Source organism: Neopelma chrysocephalum, unplaced genomic scaffold (genome assembly GCF_003984885.1).
Source record: "Neopelma chrysocephalum unplaced genomic scaffold, ASM398488v2 Primary Assembly neopelma1_96942, whole genome shotgun sequence".
Taxonomy (NCBI): domain Eukaryota; kingdom Metazoa; phylum Chordata; class Aves; order Passeriformes; family Pipridae; genus Neopelma; species Neopelma chrysocephalum.
The window spans coordinates 1,387,182-1,407,545 of record NW_020925585.1 but is presented as its reverse complement, the minus strand read 5'-3'; the positions used below and the strand labels follow the sequence as shown (position 1 = coordinate 1,407,545).

The 20,364-nt window shown below is 37.1% G+C and overlaps 1 protein-coding gene across 10 annotated transcripts in view; it reads right to left on the bottom strand.

Moving 5' to 3' along the window:
• CSNK1G3 (casein kinase 1 gamma 3) overlaps nucleotides 1-20,364 on the bottom strand; it is a 75,066-nt gene that overhangs the window by 11,059 nt on the left and 43,643 nt on the right. For 9 of the 10 annotated variants that reach the window (XM_027670859.1, XM_027670866.1, XM_027670857.1 and 6 more), the window contains 7 exons: nucleotides 14,460-14,608; nucleotides 12,918-13,152; nucleotides 5,818-5,903; nucleotides 5,601-5,685; nucleotides 3,864-4,012; nucleotides 3,187-3,282; nucleotides 2,430-2,525 (listed from right to left, as the gene is read on the bottom strand). In XM_027670859.1, coding sequence (XP_027526660.1) covers nucleotides 2,430-2,525; nucleotides 3,187-3,282; nucleotides 3,864-4,012; nucleotides 5,601-5,685; nucleotides 5,818-5,903; nucleotides 12,918-13,152; nucleotides 14,460-14,608 — 896 coding nt within the window. The remainder of the gene's footprint in view (nucleotides 1-2,429; nucleotides 2,526-3,186; nucleotides 3,283-3,863; nucleotides 4,013-5,600; nucleotides 5,686-5,817; nucleotides 5,904-12,917; nucleotides 13,153-14,459; nucleotides 14,609-20,364) is intronic. The other variant, XM_027670863.1, reaches the window with a different exon arrangement.

Below are 20,364 nucleotides of genomic sequence, written 5' to 3'. Positions count from 1 at the left end.
TGCAAAATATAAACATATCACTGGACCGGAAAAGAAAGTAGTTGTAGTTGTTGGAGAGGAGGTGGCCATGTTCTAAGCCACGAGGAAGAGACCCAGAGCCCCACTGGGGGTTGGGCCCACCCCAGCCCCCAGCTGGAGGGTTATGGGGACTTGGAACAGTGTTAAACTGGGCTAAGTACCTGTAGCTAGAAAGCTGAAGGAGTTTTCTCCGTGAGTGGGCAGACAGAGCAGTAGCAGAGACAGCAGCGTACGAAGAGCAGTGGCAAAGAGCCAACAGATAAGAACCAAAGAAGCAGCAGAAGCCGGCATGCAGCCGAGGCAGACGCAGAGTTGTCTGAAGAAAAGGAAAGCAGCAGCAGAAAAAGAACCAAGCCACTGCAGAGAGAGAGTTTCGGGGGTAAGAACTGAACAACCAAAACTCCCCAAGCTCCCTGGAGATTCCTCCGAGAGAGAGGAGGATGATGGACTCTTACTTGAAAGAGTCTTGGAGTGCAGTATGCACTGCAGAGAGGAGCTAAGAAGCTCAAGCGTTCTGAGAGCTGAGCCAGGACAGCCAAAGGAATGTGTGTGTGGGGTGACCTTGGCCCCCCCCGCAGTACTGCCAAGCTGGCAGTCTTGAGTCAGAGCACAGGAGCTCTGCAAAGGGGCTTGAATCCCCTGAAGATATAGACCGTCGCGAAGACCCCTGTGCTTCGTGATATGACCGTGGTGGAGCAACCTTTGTCTAGGGTAACACAGCCCACGGAAAGACCCTCGTTTTGAAGACGGAGGGCCGAGAGAGGCTTGGAGGCCTCCCTCGTGTGTATTGGCAAAGATCCAGCTGCAACTGCTGCATTGGAAGAGAGAGACACTGCTGAACTAGAGAGACTTGCTGCTCAAAGAGAGAAAGGGATCTTTTCCCTTCTTCCCTCCTGGACTTTTATTTGGAGGGAGAAGAGATTTGGTCCATTGTAAATACTGTATGTTATGGCAGAGATAGTTCAGATTGTATGTAATGTATTATACTATTTATTTGTTGTACAGTCTTGTAATATATTCCCTTCCCCCCATTTTGAGTCTCGTGTGGTGTCTAGAAAGCCATCTCACACTGGGTTGAGATGTGGGAGGGGGGCTAGGAATCAGGAATTGGACTTTGGGACTTCAAACCATGACACAAGTTAAATATGTTTTCTTTCTAATATTAAAAAAAGAAAAATTAAAAAAGTAATAATTTTGGAAGACAACTCCAAATCCAACTTTGATTCCACATGACTATACTGTTCTCAAAAGATGAATTATTTCCTTTAAAATTGATGTTATTGAGACAACTATTGCAAATCAAGTTAAATATACCATAAAGTTTTTAAAACATTTGTTAATGAGAAGCACAAAACTTTGAAACTTTTCTTGATACACAGTGATAAATATCATTACTAGATTTTCTTATATGACACATGACAGTTGTTTCTAAAGCAGCAAAACTTAGAGGATGTTAAGTTTTAATTGAGTTCCAAAGCATTTAAAGAAGACATGGAATTATCACACTGGCAAGACTGCAGCAATGTTTTTTGTACCCTGGACTTTTCATTCTTTCTTCAGGCTTTGACAAATTTTTTCCAAAACAAAACTTCAGAAGAAATATATATAACTTAGATTGTTAGAATCAAAAATGCAGCAGACGATTTATTTTCCACCCAGATAAGCTAAATGGTTTTCATTTTGGACTAAAAGTTCAAAACCCCATGGAGACTTTGCAGCTGGCATTTTGAATCCTATATTAAATTTAGATTTCCTTACGTATTATTCCACCTGTCTCATACCTAAGTATATTCAAAAGAGCAAGACACCAAAAATTTAAAAAAATAATTTAAAAATTGAAAACAAAACATGAAAAAAGTGCTTTGAAAATGAAATTAATAATAAAGGAAAAACTGTTGGTTTCTACTAATTTTTTTGCTGATATGTGTGAAGTACTGCTCCAGGAAACATTCTTCTTGTCAACTATTGTTTGAACAAAAATAGTAAAGTTTAAACAAGCATCATTATAATTAACATTTTAACTGGAAGTTTTCTTAATGAAAAAAAACATGGCTTGAATAACACTGAATTCAGTCAATAGTGGTTTTTAGTTGCTAGTACAACTAACACATCAAAAGTCTAAACTTCAGTTGTTTGCACTATTGTAAGTGTATATTCCATTAAAAAGACAGTTCAATTGTTTTGGACTTTCACTAAGAAACATGCAGGAAAAACTCCACAAACAAAAAGTTCCATAGTTTCTACACCTATTTTAATTTCAGTTTGACAACTGTGAACTAAGGAGTAACATTCTGAGCATTACTGGAAAGCAGTTTTAATATGAAAACATGAATCATGTCATACACTAGAGGACACGAGTATTATGTACCAGAAAACAACTAATTTAAGTCATGCAAAGAAGCAGAAAATACCTGTACCGAGCCACCATGTCTGTCAGCTGCCAGGTGAGCCCTCAAATGATGTGGATTGGCTTGCTGTGAGTCCCAAGCTGCCCTATGGTCTGTTGACTACCATTTTTGAATGCATTACGAATTCATGCAAAAGAAGAAAAAAAATTACGACAATAAAAAAATTGAGCATTAATTATTACTGGGGGGTTTTTTTAAAGGCACAGAAGCACTATACACTTAATTCCTTTATAGATTGCACTTCTGCATTATCAACATACTTAGACATGCCTACACATACATTTTCATAGAGAGGTGAAGCAGCTAAAACTCAAAATTCGTAGTAAGAAAAGGTACATCAATGCAACCCTCTAACTTTGCTAAGGTAAATGGACACAACTCTGAATTTCTAACATTTTTACCACCTTGGTCATTAGCCTGGTTTAAAAAAAAAGTGAAAATGTTATACATACACATTACCAAAATGAACCCAAATAGATGACATGGCATATGGAAAGTGACAGTGATTAAAGAAGTATCAGAGAGAAAATGCACTACTGATGTAAGCTGCATTTTATCATAGCTTCAAACAAGCAAACTTTTAGGACATTTTAACATATTTCTACATCTGTAAACTTTAACAAGGATCTACTTAAATCCAAGTCAAAACAAAGAAAACCTGGTGTCAATTTTATTTTGGAGTTCTAATAAAATCAATAACATAGCACAAATCATTAGACAGAAACATACTAATGTTGATAATCTTAAAAGAGCAGTTTACCTGATTTTTGGATTGTTGCATTCTGTCTCTGTGTTGATATGCTTCTCTGTTTGAAGACATTGCAGGGTCTGAATGTACTGAACCCACTGGAGTAGGCTACAAATATAAATAATATGAAGCTACTGGTAAAAAAACCAAATTTCTAAGTCTCACCAAAAGTTACTGGTTTGTAAAAGAAAACAGTCTTTGAATCTGACAGTTTTCAATAACAGAAAATCATCAAATTAAAGCAGAAGCTTCACTAGATATTTACACTAACATCAACAAGGAAAAAAGCAAACTAAGAATTACATAATTGAACAAAGTAGCAATTCTAAGTATTATTATAAATTAATATTCTGAAAGTCTTTAGGTTGATACTTTCCTCAGTTAGCAGTTAGAACATTCTGATGAAACCTGACTAAAGGGTTAAAGTAATTCTTTATGCAACCCCATTTTGGATTGAGCAGAGATGTACTTAGATTGAGAGTATGTCTGGAAAGAGAAAGAATATAAAACACTCAAGCCAAAACATAATGTTAGAAAATGCATTTGAAAATGGGTTTGTAATAGCAGTTGTTAACAATTCTAACGGTAGCCTTGAGATGCACATCTCCTGAAACTCAATTCTGAACCACTGGCTCAAAACTGATCACACAAAATGGCCATTATATTACTAACAGCTTAACTGTACTCACCAGCTGTTTTCCAATCCAGTCATATTCATAATCAAACATATAGCCTTTCCGATCAAGTAAGTCTGTGAAGAGCTTTCTTAAGTAGTCATAGTCTGGCTTTTCAAAAAAATCTAACCTTCTTACATAACGTAGGTATGTAGCCATTTCCTCTATATAAATAAGAAATATACGTAATTCTCATTACCTCTTTTAATCAAACTAAAAAAAAAAATTCATTTTAAAGCATTTCTCACCCTAAAACCTGAACAGTTGTTCACTATGAATCTGTGAATTACCAGAAAGAAAAGTTACTTAATAGTAATAATGGTCTTTGAGATAAACTGCCATATTCTAAACATATCCTATCAAGTGATCCCTCACTAATTTTCCCTTTGCATTACTTGTTTAGTTCTTCCATTCAATCTTCCAATTCTAATGCACAGTATGCCAAAAAAGCAGGGAAAGAAATGCCTCTACTTCTTTCCCCCCCTCAATTAATTTTACAGAGACAAGACTAAGGAAAAGTAAAGAAAGGGGTACATGACAAAGTATCTGCCTCCTGTCCACAAGGCCTGCTGTGGACAGGATTTCCTTTCATAAGAGGAAACAAAATCAGTTTGTCATGAGCTATTCTAAGCAAATCCATTTCTCCTATCAGTGATATTGTGATTACCTTTCAAGGTGTTTATTTATATTTTGGCAAAATCATGTTCATGTTACGTATATCCCCTGTTCTGAACACTTTAGTCCAACTTTTAAAAAATGTCATATTTGCTTCTCTCCAGTTTTCCAATACCTCGTTGATTCTCCTTGCACTTACAGAGAGCTAGAAGTGACACCCGAAACTTGCAAGTTAATTTAAATATTAGTTCAAGCTGCTTCCAATTCAGCTTGGTTTTAATAGGGGTATGATGCCATATTAAAAACATATTATTATTAAAAACATATTAAAAATATTTGAGCTAAAAGGGCTTGCAAAATTTTATGTGTGAACATACAAGTGCAGACTAGTTGATCACTGTAAGCATACATACAATATTTTTTTGTTTCCTTTAGAAGAATCTACATTTTAAGAAAGACAGCATTAGCTTGCTGCTGCTTCAAAAGGACAATTCTTCTTTCTGGGCCAGTACTGTTTAACTTATCCATCAATGGCCTGGATGAAGGGGTAGATGCCTCCTCAGCAAGTTCACTGATGACATAAAGCTGGGAGGAGTGGACCTCTTAGAAGGAAAGGCTGAGGCAGCTGGGCCTGTTCAGCCTTGACAAGAGAGGACTGAGAGGGGACCTAATTAATGTGTGTAAATATCTGAAGGGGGAGGGTGCCAAGAGGATGGAACCAGGTTCTTCTCAGTGGTGCCAAGCAATAGGGAAAAGAAGCAATGGGCCAAAACTGATGGAGAGGAAGTTCCTCCTAAAAGTGAGGAAGAACTTCTTTACTGAGAGGTGACCAAGCACTGGAACAGATTGTCCAGAGAGGTTGTGGAGTCTCCCTCACTGGCAATATTCAAGAACCATCTGGACACAATCCCATGCCACATGCTCTAAGATGACCCTGCTTGAGCAGGAAGGTTGGACCAGGTGTCCCACTGTGGTCCCTTCCAACCTGACCAATTCTGTGATCTACTACCATAGTACATAATACATGTATTTGGAAGCATTACTTTATTTATTTTTAAAGCTAGATATTAAGCAATTACCTATCCCAGTTTTGTTTTATAAATCAATAACAACATTTTTATAAACAGTAGACATTACCTGGGAAGTTTTCACACAATACTTCTATAGGGGTTGCTCGTTTTGTGTCTCCAATTTTCTGGTAACGTTCTTTTAATGTATCAGCCTATGATACAAGAACAAAACAAGCATCTGAAGTTATAGAGCCTGCAGACAAACACTCAAAAAGAAAAAAAATCATGTCAATAAAAGCTGACGATCTGAAAATAGGACAGAGGAAGATATCAAATCCCACTACCTTTAAACCTTGCCATGGAAGACTTCCTCTGAGAAAATACATAAACATATGACCCAAAGCTTCCAAATCATCTCTTCTACTTTGCTCTGAAATGAAAGGCAAATATTATTAGAAAATTCAATCTGAGTAATTTTACATTATATTTGAAAGGTTAGCTTCAAAATTATGTAAAAATCATTAGTAGGTGTAGAGTACTTGAAATCAAACTAAGCATATTGGGGGATTCTGGTGTACTATGCCCTGCATTACAAACACAGATAAAATCAAAAAAAAAAGCAGATGCAGACTGCAGGTATATTCATCTCAACAGTACTTAAAGCAAATTATCTTGCTGTAAAAAACTGGGTTTTATTTTAAAATATTGTTTATTTAAATTATTTCAGTTTGACCCTTAAAATTGCATTTTAATGACAATATTTTTAATCCATTACTTTTGAACTTGAAACAGTTTAAGAAAACTTTAATTGAATTCATTTTTTCTCTATAAAGCCATGGAGAAGATGGTCTTTTCCTCTGGGACCCATTATGGAATTTCTGAGCAAGTCAACGGTGGACTGAAGAAGGCTCAAAAGTACTATTATTTGAATAGAAACCAGCATAAAGAGGCATGTACATACAGCCTGCTCTCAAGTCTAGCTGATATTTAAGCTTTTACAGTACACAATGTCTGTCAAGGCTACAATTTTTCATCTGCACTGAAGCAGTGGCAGTCCTTCAAAAAGTTCACAGAAGGTTAAAACAGAAAGTAACAAGTAAAACACAGTGCATTCAAAGTTTTCAAAGCACATTTCATACAGTTTTTAAATTAAATCCATTATTTGTAGGAAAAGCAAACATAATAGAGAATACTGAGTCTTTAAATTACTTGTAAAGAAGAGATTTTTACATTTCCACCAGACTTCATTCTGTACTGTTGTTGAAACAAATGTTACATGTTGTATTACATATTGAGGAAACAGGCAGTATTCAATTTTAAATTTGAGTTCCTCCCTGGCACAAGGCAGAAAAACAAAATTTTAAAATTCTTTTCACCCAGTATTTCACAAGACAAAAATCGCTACGCTTTGACAACAAGAAAAATGGAGCAGGAAATTAAATTAAAAAAAAATTGTTTGATTTTTTTGAATACAGCAAAGTCAACCTGGCTCTGATTTGATCAACACATAATATTGCCATAAATATATTGCATCTGAAGAACAATTATTAATCTTCACATAAATAGAACAACGTACTTAATATTCTGTTTCCTATCCCTACCTTCTCATTTGAACATTGAGTAAACACATACTAGCAAACAGTATGATAATTCTACATTTAGCCCATTACTTCATCACACATCTGCCAGCCATATGAGACTCTTTTATGATCATTTCTCCTTCACTCATTTCCATGTTTCCAATTTCCTTGCCAACACTCTTCTTGTCCTCACTCCTCCACTCTCACTGCCCACTGCTGTCACTTTTCTCAGTGCCCTTCAGACAATTTGATTCTATTTGAATTTCTCTGCCGACTCTACAACATCTCATTTACTGACCACATGCTATCCTGATACAATCACACAAGGTAAGAAGAAAGCAGGAATAAGCTACAGAGTTCTTTTTATGCTGTAGAGTTCTATGCCTGACAGGTTCCAGCACGTGAAAGAAATGTTGGCTCCAGTTGCTGGCAGAAATTCTGTGCTTTTTATGAGATAGGGTGGGCATGCAGAAAATGAGTACTTCAGAGAATGTTACAAGTGTACAACAGATGGCCCACCTATGGGCAACACTAAGGTGCAGCCCACAAAAACTTACTGGAAAGTTCTGTTTGGTTTTTGCTAATCCCTCTCTTTCACATTGATTTCTACAAGTTATGCTGATGAAAAATTAACCTACTCTTGTCTAAAAAAAAAAAAGTATTTTATGGAGGCAATGGCTCCTTCACAGAGAATCCTATCTATGAAAGGTGAAACTTTCAATCTTTAGCTTGAAATTATTTCAAATTAAGATGATTTTGGCTTTTTCGTTTTCAGGGTCTTTTTTTTAAATGAGTTTTGGACTGCTGGTGATATTTCTTTAGGACAGTTCTTTGGGAACTACATCTAGGATACACCATTTGAATTCACAGTGCTCTCAAAACTCTGCTACAAGAAAGGATTTTTTGTTTCTTTTAGTTCCAGGGACAACGATTATTATTTAGAATCCATTTAAGTTCTTCACTGACCAATTTGAGCTAATTAAGAAATAGTAATCAAATACACTTTCCTATGGATGGAAGTCTTCAAGATGAGCTGGAGAAACAGGAAACCCAAAGATTATATTGCTATTATTCAAAGAAGGACCTCTGAAAACTGGAAAAAAACTAGCAGTGGACTAACTAGAAGACAAAAGGATTTCAAGCATCAGCTAGAGGAAGGGCTGCTGATGTATACAGATGCTAGTGTATCACAATTTAATGAGATTAAGAGGATATGTTGCCTAAAAGGTAAGAAGATCATAAGATGACAAACACACAACAAAGCTTTAGGGCATATGGTTTCCTCTCTCAAAGTGGTCACCTGAAGCAAGCTAAATTAATAAGAAACTGGTACCTGCTATTTAGTTCATAAACTACAGACAATTATCTCAATTCAAATAGATTGATTTAAATAAAGACTAGAGCCTCATTCAGCAGGCTATTCCCAGAAGTCATCTTTTTTTAGCATACACAATAACGTAATCATAATACAGTTTACACAACAGACATTCAGTCTTTAGTAAGCATGCATTATAAACACTACATTCCTCCCTAAAGAAAGTTACTTGGATAAGAAAACACAGTATTAGCTACCAAGAAGATTACATGGTTAGATACAGAAATGGAAAGTGACAACCTACTTAACTTGAACTATCAGTCCATAAAGTTTAGCAAAAAAAAATTTGAAACCCACAATTTGTAGTCTTACTAAAAATGATAGGATTTCATCATCATCATGGCTAGGCTTCGCGAACGAAGATTTGGGAAGGGCTCTACCCATTTTTCATGCAAGCGCGTTGGTGGCTAAAAAGGCCAATACGAGAAAGGCAAGTCCGGTTGCAAAAGACACAGCAGAAAGACTCCTTAGATGGTATATTCTGCAAGGTTCGATTCTTTCTGCGTTGTCTTTTCTTCTCAAGAGTGATCCTGCGTGCCTTCTCAAAAGCATCAGCAGCGTTATAAATGGTCTGTCTCCAGGCCTCCCGATTAGAGGCCAGAGTGGACCAGTTATGGTGATCAATATGCCCGAGGCTGAGTTGTTGCTTCAGGGAGTCCTTGTATCTTTTCTTTGGAGCTCCTCTCTTGCGGCAGCCAGTGGCAAGTTCACCATAGAGCAGGATCTTAGGGAGGCGGTGGTCCTTCATCCTAGAGATGTGCCCTGCCCAACGCAGTTGCGTTCTCAGGAGCATGGCCTCAATACTCGTAATTGCTGCCTGTTCGAGAACAGATGTATTGGTCACATAGTCTGACCAATGGATGTTAAGGATTGTACGGAGGCAGCGTTGATGGAAGCGTTCTAGGAGACGCAGGTGGTGGCGGTAGATGACCCATGATTCGGAACCATATAAAAGAGTAGACAGCACTATGGCTCTGTAAACACTGATCTTGGTGCTTTTCTTCAAGTGTTTATTACGCCAAACTCGTTTATGGAGTTTTCCAAAAGCACTGTATGCCTTCGCTAACCTATTGTCTATCTCCCCATCAATCTTACAATAGGATTTCATACAATAATATATGGGACAGAACAGCATTCCTTTCTGAAAAAAATAATGAATCCCAAAGTTGATGATTCTGTTTCAGAAAAATGAAGTTGCATGACAAGTACACATTGTATGCCATACTGTTGTCTTAAGAATAATGAGGACTTTATGTAAAAAAAACCCCTATTTTCATTTATACCTTTAATTAAGGTGCCCACCGCAGAAGAGACTGGAGCCCATCTCAGGAACTGAAGGTGCACAAATCCCTGGGACCTGTTGAGATGCATCTACGAGTCCTGACGGAATCTCAAGCTAAACCACTATCCACTACATTTCAGAAATTGTTCCAGTTCACTGAAGTTCCCACAGATGGAAAAAGTAGAAACGTAACCCCCATTACTACAAAGGCAAGAAAAGGAAGACATGGGAAACTACAGGCCAGTCAGTCTCACCTCAGTGCCCGGCAAGATCACAGAGTAGATCCTCTTGGAAACTGAGCTAAGGGACACGGAAGACAAGGAGGTGACTGATGACAGACAACACAGTTTCACTACAGGTAAATTATGCCTAACAAATCTGGTGACTTTCCACGTGGATAGAGTGTTGGTGCAGGACGGAAGAGTAACTGACATCACCTATCTGGACTTGTACAAAGCCTTTGACACTAACGTAGGACATTCTTGTCTCTGGAGATACACTGATTTGACAGATGGAACAAGTGGACAAGGAATTGGCTGGGTGGTTGCACTCTTAAGCTGTGGGCAACAACTCAATATTCAAGTGAAGACCAGTGAGGAGCAGTGTTCCTCAGGGGTTGGTACTGGGACAGGTGCTGGGTAACACTTTTGTTAGTGACATGGACAGTGGGATTGAGGGCACCACCAGCAAGTCTGCCAATGAGACCAAGCTGTGTGGTGCAGTGACAATGCTGAAGGGAATGGATGTCATTCCGAGGGATCTGGACACGGTTGAGAGGTGGACCTGTGCAAACTTCATGAAGTTCAACAAGGAAAAGTGTAAGACCTGCACCTAGGTCAGGGCAATCCCAAGCACAAGTACAGGCTAGGCAGAGAATGGAGATCAGCCCTGAGAAGGACTTGGTGGTGGTGGTAGATGAGAGGCTGGACATGAGCTGGCAATGTGTGCTCGCAGCCCAGAAAGCCAATCATATCCTGGACTGCATCAAAAGCAGTGTGGCCAGCAGGGAGAGAGAGGGGATTCTGCCCCTCTACTCTGCTCTGGTGAGAGCCCACCTGGAGTGCTGCATCCAGCTCTGGGGTTCCCAACACAAGGACATGGAGTGAGTCCAGAGAAGGGCCATGAAGACAATCAGGGAGTGTCTCTCCTATGAAGACAGGCGGAGAGTTGGGGCTATTCAGCCTGGAGAAGAGAAGGTCCCAGAGAGCACATTACAGCACCTTCCAGTACCCAAAGGGGGCCTCCATGAAAGGTGGAGAGGGACTTTTTACAAGGACAACAGGTAGTGGCTTCATACTGAAAGAGAGCAGGTTTAGATTAGATCTTAGGAATAAATTCTTTACTGTGTGGGCATTAAGACACTGGAACAGTTTGCCCAGAGAAGCTGTGGATGCCCCATACCTGGAAGTGATCAAGGCCAGGTTGGATGGGGCTTTGAACAACCTGGTCTAGTGCAAAGTGTTTCTGCCCACGGAAGGGGAGTTTGAACTAGATGATCCTTTCCAACCCAGACCATTCTATGATTAAACAACAATAAACACATCTAACCAGAGATCAAGACTCTACTTAAGGAGTGGAAAAGTCACCCTTGAAGGAGAAAATGTCATTTACTATGTTACTGTGTTAATATCAGACATGTAAACAAAATTCAGTTGTGTTTTTCAAGTAATTACCAGTTTAGTGTTCGTGTTTATTTTCTTAAATGAGATAAGGGGATCTTATTTAAGAAGGAATAAAAAGCTTATTTGATTTTAAAAGTCATTGCACCATTGTTGAAAATTTTATATTATTCAAAAGTCTATCCTGTCTAATGGAGATGAGAGCCTAGTGTCAAAAATTTAAGTCACCCTAAGCTGACATCAGCTTTCATGCCTGAAAAATACAGTGAATGCTTCCTTTATCTGAGGAGACTGAGCTCCAAAAGCTAAGTCTAGGAAGCTCAAATCCTACATTTGAGGTGTTGGAGCATGTCCAAAACAGAGCAATGAAGCTAGTGAAGGGTCTGGAGCACAAGTCTTTTGAGGAGTGGCTGAGGAAGCTGAGGTTGTTTACCCTGGAGAAAAAAAAGGCTCAGGGGAGACCTCTACAACTATCTGAAAGGAGGTTAGCCTCTTCTCCAAAGTAACAAGCGACAGGACAAGAGAAAACAACCTCACGTTGTGCCACAGCAAAGTTTAGACTGGGAAAATCTTCTTCACCAACAGGGTTCTCAAGCACTGGAACCCAGGGAAGTGGTTGAGTCACCATTCTGTGAGATATTTTAAAAGATCTGTAGATGTGGTGCTTAGGGATGTGGCTTAGTGATGGACTTGGCAGTCCTGGGTTAATAGTGGACTAAATGATCTTAAGGGTATTTTCCAACCTAAATGATTCTATGGTTGTGCTTTATTGATAAAGCATCTTATTGCTGTCTGCAAAGTGTGAATGGTTTCTCATTTGCCATATTAACAGTCCCACTTACAGTTGAGCTGTATGTATTGTGCAACATTTTTATGACCAATTCAAAGAGCAACCTAATTAGCGATAAACAACCAGTGTACACAAATTCAAAGGGGTCAAACCTGTTTTCACTAGAAAACCTCTTTATAACTGGAATAAAGAAAGATCTGAGTGCTTATACCTTTTTCCAGGTAAATTTATTCATTCAGTAATAACAACTTTCATCTTTATACATATTCTGTCCTTTCATTAGCTCGTTAGCATAACCTTTAAATCCTTATTAACATTGTAAGCACTAAAAAAAATAATCAAGAAATCAGTATCATATATAAGCTACTCTATTACTTTATGATGCATTTCAAAGACAACAGAAAACTAGCAAGATAGCATTGAAAACCTATGTTGTTGCAATCTATTCACTTTACTATCTTTAATAAGTATATCTGCTTCCTGGACACTTCACTCTGCCATGGTATACTTCTAAATGTGAAGATGTTATAATACAAAAAGATACACCCAATCTTTCTTTTATATATATCTAACAAAGATAACAATTCCCAAAACAACACCATGCTGATTAGAGATGCAGAAAATATTATTCCCATAAACAGTATTTCCATAAGGACACACTATATTTGCACAGTACACAAAACTTGTAGTTCTTAATGACTAGAGAATGAGAAAAATTACAACTACAAAACAAGATGGTTTATGACAAATCACAGTTGTTGATCAATTCTTGTTTCTGCACTTAAAAAGCACACATACCTTTTCCTAAGTGTGTATTTATACTCATGTATCTAGCTGTTCCTGTAAGGCTCTTGTGTTCTCGATATGGTATGTGCTTCTTTGTTTCTGGATCTACATACTCCTTTGCTAAACCAAAATCTATAATGTGAATAATTTGCTGGGTTTTGTTTCCAGGTCGTCCTATTAGGAAGTTCTCAGGTTTTACATCTCTGTATATCAAGTTCTTTGAATGGACATACTCCATACGAGAAATCTTTAATAAAAGAAAAAGGAAAAAAAAAAACAAACAACGAAACCAGAAAGTTTAGTTTAAGCTTCAGGTTATCACATTACAATGTGTTAGAAGCTACATATCTTACATTGAGTTCATATTTAGAAGAAATCACCCCCATCTTAAAACCAAAGGGATACTGTTCTTAACAAGATATCTCCCAGCTAAGATCAATAAAAATTGTACACTTTCCCTAAGCAGATACATCAGTTGGTGTGTTGGAAACCTTCACACTGGACATTAGTCATGAATCATGTATTTAACAGAAGTTTTCTTCTTTAAAAACAGGTGGTACAACTACGTTTTGTGCACATTAGAAGTAAAACCACAAACCGTCATCAAGCAGTGAGCAGCAAAGTTTCATGTAGATCTATTACACATTAGAGGTATAAACAATAGAAGCATTGAAAGTTCATCACTATGCATATAATTACATTCCAGTTGGATCGCTTTCTATCAAAATTTCTGTATTCATGAAGGAACAGGAAGTATTAAATAAAACTGATCTTTGAATCTGTGATAACTTGAGCATTTTAAAAAAAGACTGGTCATTTTGTCTGTAAATAAGCTCAATATCCCTATATGTCTGTAGTTGGAGGTCTGTTATACAATTACAGTTGTGTTTTAAACAGCTATTTTTACCCTTCATGAGTAATATTCAGGGAATATTCAGGGAAGTTCATTAATATTTCATAAGGACTTATTTAAAACTCATTGTATCATCAAGGTAAACATGCATAGATTTAATTGTCTTTCTTTCCACTTCCACCCACTCTTAGGTTAAAACCAAATAAGGAAATCTTCAAAAAAGACAATAATTCTTCATTGAATAATTTTGTGCTATAATTTCTGGGAGCATTTGAGGAATCTTTCATTTGTTTGCTTGCTTTCTTGCTTACAAGAATGCCTGGGAAAAATATTTATGCTGTTTAGGAGTCCCATAATCCAACTGCTTTTGTGCGCTAAAATCATTTATATTTAATTAAAGTTTTCTTTTTAAAAGAGTATGTCAAATTAAAATTCATTATTTCAGGTTGTGACTTGTGAGAACTCAGAGGATGTAATGTAATTATATTGGTGCAATGACTCTTGAAAAACTGGAACGAAGTAAATGGAAGTAACATAAGACAGTTTTCCTACTAAAACTGTATCACATGCTCTTCAAAGATCACTGACATCAATTTAAAACACGAGAACTGCAAATCACTTAAGTGAAATAAGCATTTAATCCATTGCAGACTAATTTAGTTATTCTAGTGAACACTCAAATTAACATCTATTCTACTTACCAACTGTATGGCTATCATAAGAACGGTTTTAAGAGAAAATGTCCTACCACACAAGTCAAACAAATCTTCCAGACTAGGTCCAAGTAGTTCTAGCACCATAGCATTATATTTGCCACATGGGCCAAAATAATAAACCTGAGGTATTCCATCTGTAAAACGAAAATACAAAGCAATTACAAGGTGTTAAATAAGATTAATGAACATACCAATAAAATTCCTACTCAATTTCAAGTTGTTGTGAAGTTAAAAATACATTTTTTACATAAAAGCAAAAATAAAACCTCATAAAAACTACAGGTAAAAGATACAACAGGAATAATGAAGATGGTATCATTTTCATTAAATATTTTGTGACTGTTACATATTTGACTTGTGAAAGATATAAAGATTTTATAAAAAATAAAAATTAGAACCTCTCTGTTAGGTTTTGTAACAGTAAATTGAACCAGATTTTAAAAAGCTATGAAGAGAGGCTCTTTTACAAAAAAAAGGGAAAAAAAAACCAAAACAAAACAAAACAAAAAAAACCCCAAAAAACAACAACAACAAAAAAAACCACCACACATTTAAATTAAACTTTTTAAAATAAGGCTATGACAAACCTACATTTAGTAATAAACCCACCTTATTGTCTGCAGAAATAATTTAAAAACCCAAAAGAGATTAATGAACCAGACAGTTCATTAATTAGAGGCAGGCAATCCAGAAGTTTGAAAATATCAACAGTTAAAGCCTTATGATCCAATTTTACTTACACCTTTTTGTACATATGCATTGTGTGACTATTTAATTAAAAATAACTTGGTATCATTGCTTCTATTCATCTTGCACTTTTTCATATGCACAGGACATCTTACTCATTCAGCAAAATAAATTTTGTTTATATAAGGAACCTAGGTATTCCAGATTTTTTTTGCTCTTCAGTACATATCCTCTGTGCCTCACTTATTTGAAATATTCAATACTCTGAACATGCATTCTTCCTTTCATGTGAGCTTTCCTACAGTATCCACTGTTACAATTATTGTACTATACAAAAGTACTAAACCTATTTTTAGAATACCTTAATGAAACACTGGATTTCACCTTCATTCTCTGTAGGTCAAATGTGAGTTTAAAAATTAAAACATCCCTAACTCTGGGTGTTTTTCTAGACCTTTGGTTTTTCATGCCTTACTACAGTGCCACTTACACTGAGGGCACAGATTTACAATTGTTTCCACTACAGCTTTGGGAAAAAAAAATTTAAAAAAATAAATTACCGTTTTAGCAAAACTAAAATCAAATGAATGACATGTTTTTATGAGCATTTTCACTAATCTCTTTCCCACAAGTGAGAATAATGAAAGGAGAACCCCTAAAAATCCAGTTTAACTGTTCAGTGTTCTGAAGACCAGACCTTCAATTTATTTTAAATATGTGTAATCATACCCATCTCTATACTAATATACTTAACATGCATAATTATACCCATTTCAGAGAAACTCCACAGGAGTAGTTTATTGCTATTAATGAAGGAGCATAGACCATATTGCATACCTCATACTGTATTAGAATATGGTACAAGATAGTGTTCTTCATTTTTTAAAAACATCATCCCTAATTACCAGATAGATACCTAAAAGACTTGATCTTCTGACTAGGCAAAAACTCCAGAACAGTCCAAAATTGTGTTTAACACGTTATAACTTCTGCAAGGCACATATGGAGCATTCTGTCTAAAATTACCCATGTTAATAAAATAATTTCATATTAACAGTTCAAAGTACTAGAAGTTAGGGGTTTTGGTTCTTAATCAAAACAGTCTTACTGCTTTTGCTTAAAAACAATAAGCTAATATCATTCTACTACTTGTATTATCTCTTCATGTCTCTAGATCTCCAGAAGATAAGTCAGAAAGTAACATGATACTAATAAATAGAATGAGGCTTTTTCCCCACTATAGAGAGATAAATAATCTCTTCTGTATAAATCTTTAAGAGATATTGGTTAAGTTAGAAAAACAAAGAAATTCTGATTTTTAGAAAATTAAGAATTTCCTATTTTGTTGACAGGATATTCCAATATGTATTATCAATTAAGAGGATGTATTTTATTTCTATTCTGAACTAGTCTGGCTTCAACCACTTTCCTTCCACAACAAGGAACTACTCAAAACTTTTAAGACACATCCCAGTCGTCTTGTTGTGAAATAAAAGTCATTTTTCTTAAATTTCTTGCTCAATAACTGATTATCATTCAATCCTTTCTATTACCTTGACACATCTTCTGCCCCATTCTCAAATAACCTTTATAAAAAGAAGTACCCCTTCCCAATTATGTACAGAACTCAATCATTATCACACAAATGTCACTAAAAGTTACAAGTAACTTCCAACTCTTCCACCAAAGAAGAAAATTACTTGTGGTCAAAAAAATAGATTCACATACTCCCACTAAATTACCTTACCACTTAAACATCCACTTCCTTTCTAGATTTAAAAATCTTAATATAGCATTCTTATTTTCAGATATGTGTCACATTTGCTTATCCCTAGATATTTACACTTGATCACAAGTAAAACATTTTCATTTGAATGGTCTCAATTTACTAAAGCCATTTACAATACTTTATGCGACTGCTCTGTCATAAAATTGTAAATCCATTTTAAACCAATATGACTTTGAATCCCATTTTAACCTCATGGCAAAAATCAAGAAAGTCGTGACTTTGAAATTAACTGTTTGAATATCACCTGGTTTCCAATTTCTTTTTCTAGAAAAGTTAAATTTAATTAGCCACCTAAAACATTGCCGCTATACAACACTGGTCTCCAAAATAAGAGACCAAACGCCCTAAAAGTGCATTACTATCCACTGGGGTGCTGGGGGGGAGGGGGGAAGGGAGGGAAATAGAGAGATGATTTTGTATTTACTTTTTATCTAAAACTAAGAAACTAAACTTTGCTAATATTAAATGCATGGATTGACACTGGAGCTCTCACTCGGTCAGATGGTTGTATCACAGTATACATAGGAGAAATCCTGGCAGATAAGTGGGAATGCAGAGATGGTGACAGTAGTGTACCTGTTTGTTTATTCATTTTTGGCTTACTGCAATTATGTGTGCCCAGTTAGGTGGATTTATGGATTATATTGCCCATGTTTATGTACATGCTGTCCAGAAAGTTTTTAAAGCTGACAGATCTGACTTTCCCTATAATGATGAAAGGATAAAAACATTAAAGAAAACATTACTAGAGTAATTAGAGTTTTCTCTAAGCCAGTCAAGAAATACACTGATGTGATCTGCATTGTATCTTATTGCTTAGACTGTTTGCTAAATCAGATTCATAAATGCCAGTAAAATACACAAGACTGCTCTTGCAGAACAAGGTGTTCTGTATTCAGCTTCCTATACACCACTGCCTTATATCTGTATTTTTAATCTTCCCATGTGACAGTTCACTGGACACAAACAAAAGACCTTAGGTAGGGGGAAGATTTGCAGTAACAGTTACCTTTCATGGCACATCCATACTGGTACTCTGTCAAGGATGCAATTCAACAAAATGCCACAAACACAAGTATTCTCTACTTAGTCTACAAAACCTGGTCTGAATCCTCTCAAAGGAAGCGATTATAAAATCCAGGGTAGTGCCATATATGCGTTTTGACTTGAACCAAAGCAGCATACATAGAAGGGCCATATAATGTTTCGAAATCTAGCACTGTAATGCTCCTGAAACCATGATCATCTATGAACCATAAAACCCTAAACATGGAATGAGACACTGTATCAGCAACATGAATTCATCACCAAAAAACTGAGACCACATCTCTTATTTGCAAAAATAAGAATATGTTTGCATAAATAAGAAATAGTCACTCATGGCTAGGCTTCACAAACGAAGATTTGGGAAGGGCTCTACCCATGTTTCTTGCAAGCGCGTTGGTGGCTAAAAAGGCCAATATGAGAAAGGCATGTCCGGTTGCAAAAGGCACAGCAGAAAGACTCCTTAGATGGTATATTCTGCAAGGCTCGATTCTTTCTGCATTGTCTTTTCTCCTCAAGGGTGATCCTGCGTGCTTTCTCAAAAGCATCAGCAGCATTATAGATGGTGTGTCTCCAGGCCTCCCGATTGGAGGCCAGAGTAGACCAGTTATGGTGGTCAATATGCCCGAGGCTGAGATGTTGTTTCAGGGAGTCCTTGTATCTTTTCTTCGGGGCTCCTCTCTTGCGGCAGCCAGTGGCAAGTTCACCATAAAGCAGGATCTTAGGGAGGCGGTGGTCCTTCATCCTGGAGACGTGCCCTGCCCATCGCAGCTGTGTTCTCAGTAGCATGGCCTCAATACTTGTGATTGCTGCCTGTTCAAGAACAGATGTATTGGTCACATAATCTGACCAGTGGATGTTTAGGATTGTACGGAGGCAGCGTTGATGGAAGCGTTCTAGGAGACGCAGGTGGTGGCGGTAGATGACCCATGATTCGGAACCATATAAGAGAGTAGACAGCCCAATGGCTCTGTAAACACTGATCCTGGTACTTTTCTTCAGGTGTTTATTATGCCATACTCTTTTATGGAGTTTTCCAAAAGCACTATATGCCTTCGCTAACCTGTTGTCTATCTCTCCGTCAATCTTACCATCTGAGCAGATGAGGCTGCCTAGGTAATTAAACTGCTGGACTGATTTGAGCTCTGATTGGTCGATGGTGATGTGGGGATGATGGAGGATTTCCTGAGGTGCAGGTTGATGGAGAACTTCTGTCTTCTTTAACCTGACTTCCAGCCCAAAGAGCTCAGCAGCATTTGCAAAGCAGGATGTTAAACGCTGCAGGGCTGCTTCTGTGTGGGCGACAAGGGCGGCGTCATCAGCATAAAGCAGCTCCCGGACAAGATGGTTTAGGGTCTTGGTGTGGGCCTTCAGTCGCCTTAAGTTGAATAGGCTTCCATCAGTACGATATCGAATGTAGATACCATCCTGATCCTCGAGGTCTGCCGTGGCCCTTTGGAGCATCATGCTGAAAAAGACTGTGAATAGGGTAGGAGCGAGAACGCAGCCTTGTTTCACACCATTCTTTATTAGAAAGGGCTCAGAAAGTGTGTTGCCATATCTGACTTGGCCGTGCTGATCCTCATGGAGTGAGATGATCATTTAAAGGAACTTGGGGGGACATCCTAAACGTTCCAAAATCTGCAACAGACCTTTTCTGCTCACAGTATCGAAAGCCTTGGTGAAGTCAACAAAGGTTCTGTTCCCTACACTTCTCTTGCAGTTGTCTGAGAACAAATACCATGTCTGTGGTGCTCCTGTTGGCTCTGAAACCACACTGACTTTCAGGTAGAATTCTTTCTGCTATAGTGGGTATTAATCTGTTCAGGAGTATTCTTGCCAGGATTTTGTCAGCAATGGAGAGCAGAGTAATACCATTTTCAAGGAAAAATCTTCTGTAACTAGGTATTTACATTACTAAAACAGAATTACAGATGCATTTTTATTGTCATCTTTATTAAATCAAATATCCATTTATCTAACATCCACTATGCTCTGTGAATTGTATCATCAAATCTCCTTTCACAATTACAGCTATCTATTTTATGCTACAAAAAACCCACAATTAATCTCTGAAATCTCTGTGTGATATCACAATCCAAAACCAATATAAATTTTTACATAGAACCAGGCTTCTTATGACCAGTAATCACCGTTTCTCAGAAATATTATCATGTGAACCTATTATGCAGTTGTCATTCTTACCAGATCTCTTGCATTTATTCTAGGGGAAAAAATTACTTTAAATATAAATTGAGAAAATTCTCTACATTTCCTTAAGCCAAATGCTAGAAAAGGATTAGTATAAAACAAGAAAAACTGCCAGAAACACTTTTTATAGTTCTTGTGGGACTAGACTTGAAAAATAAA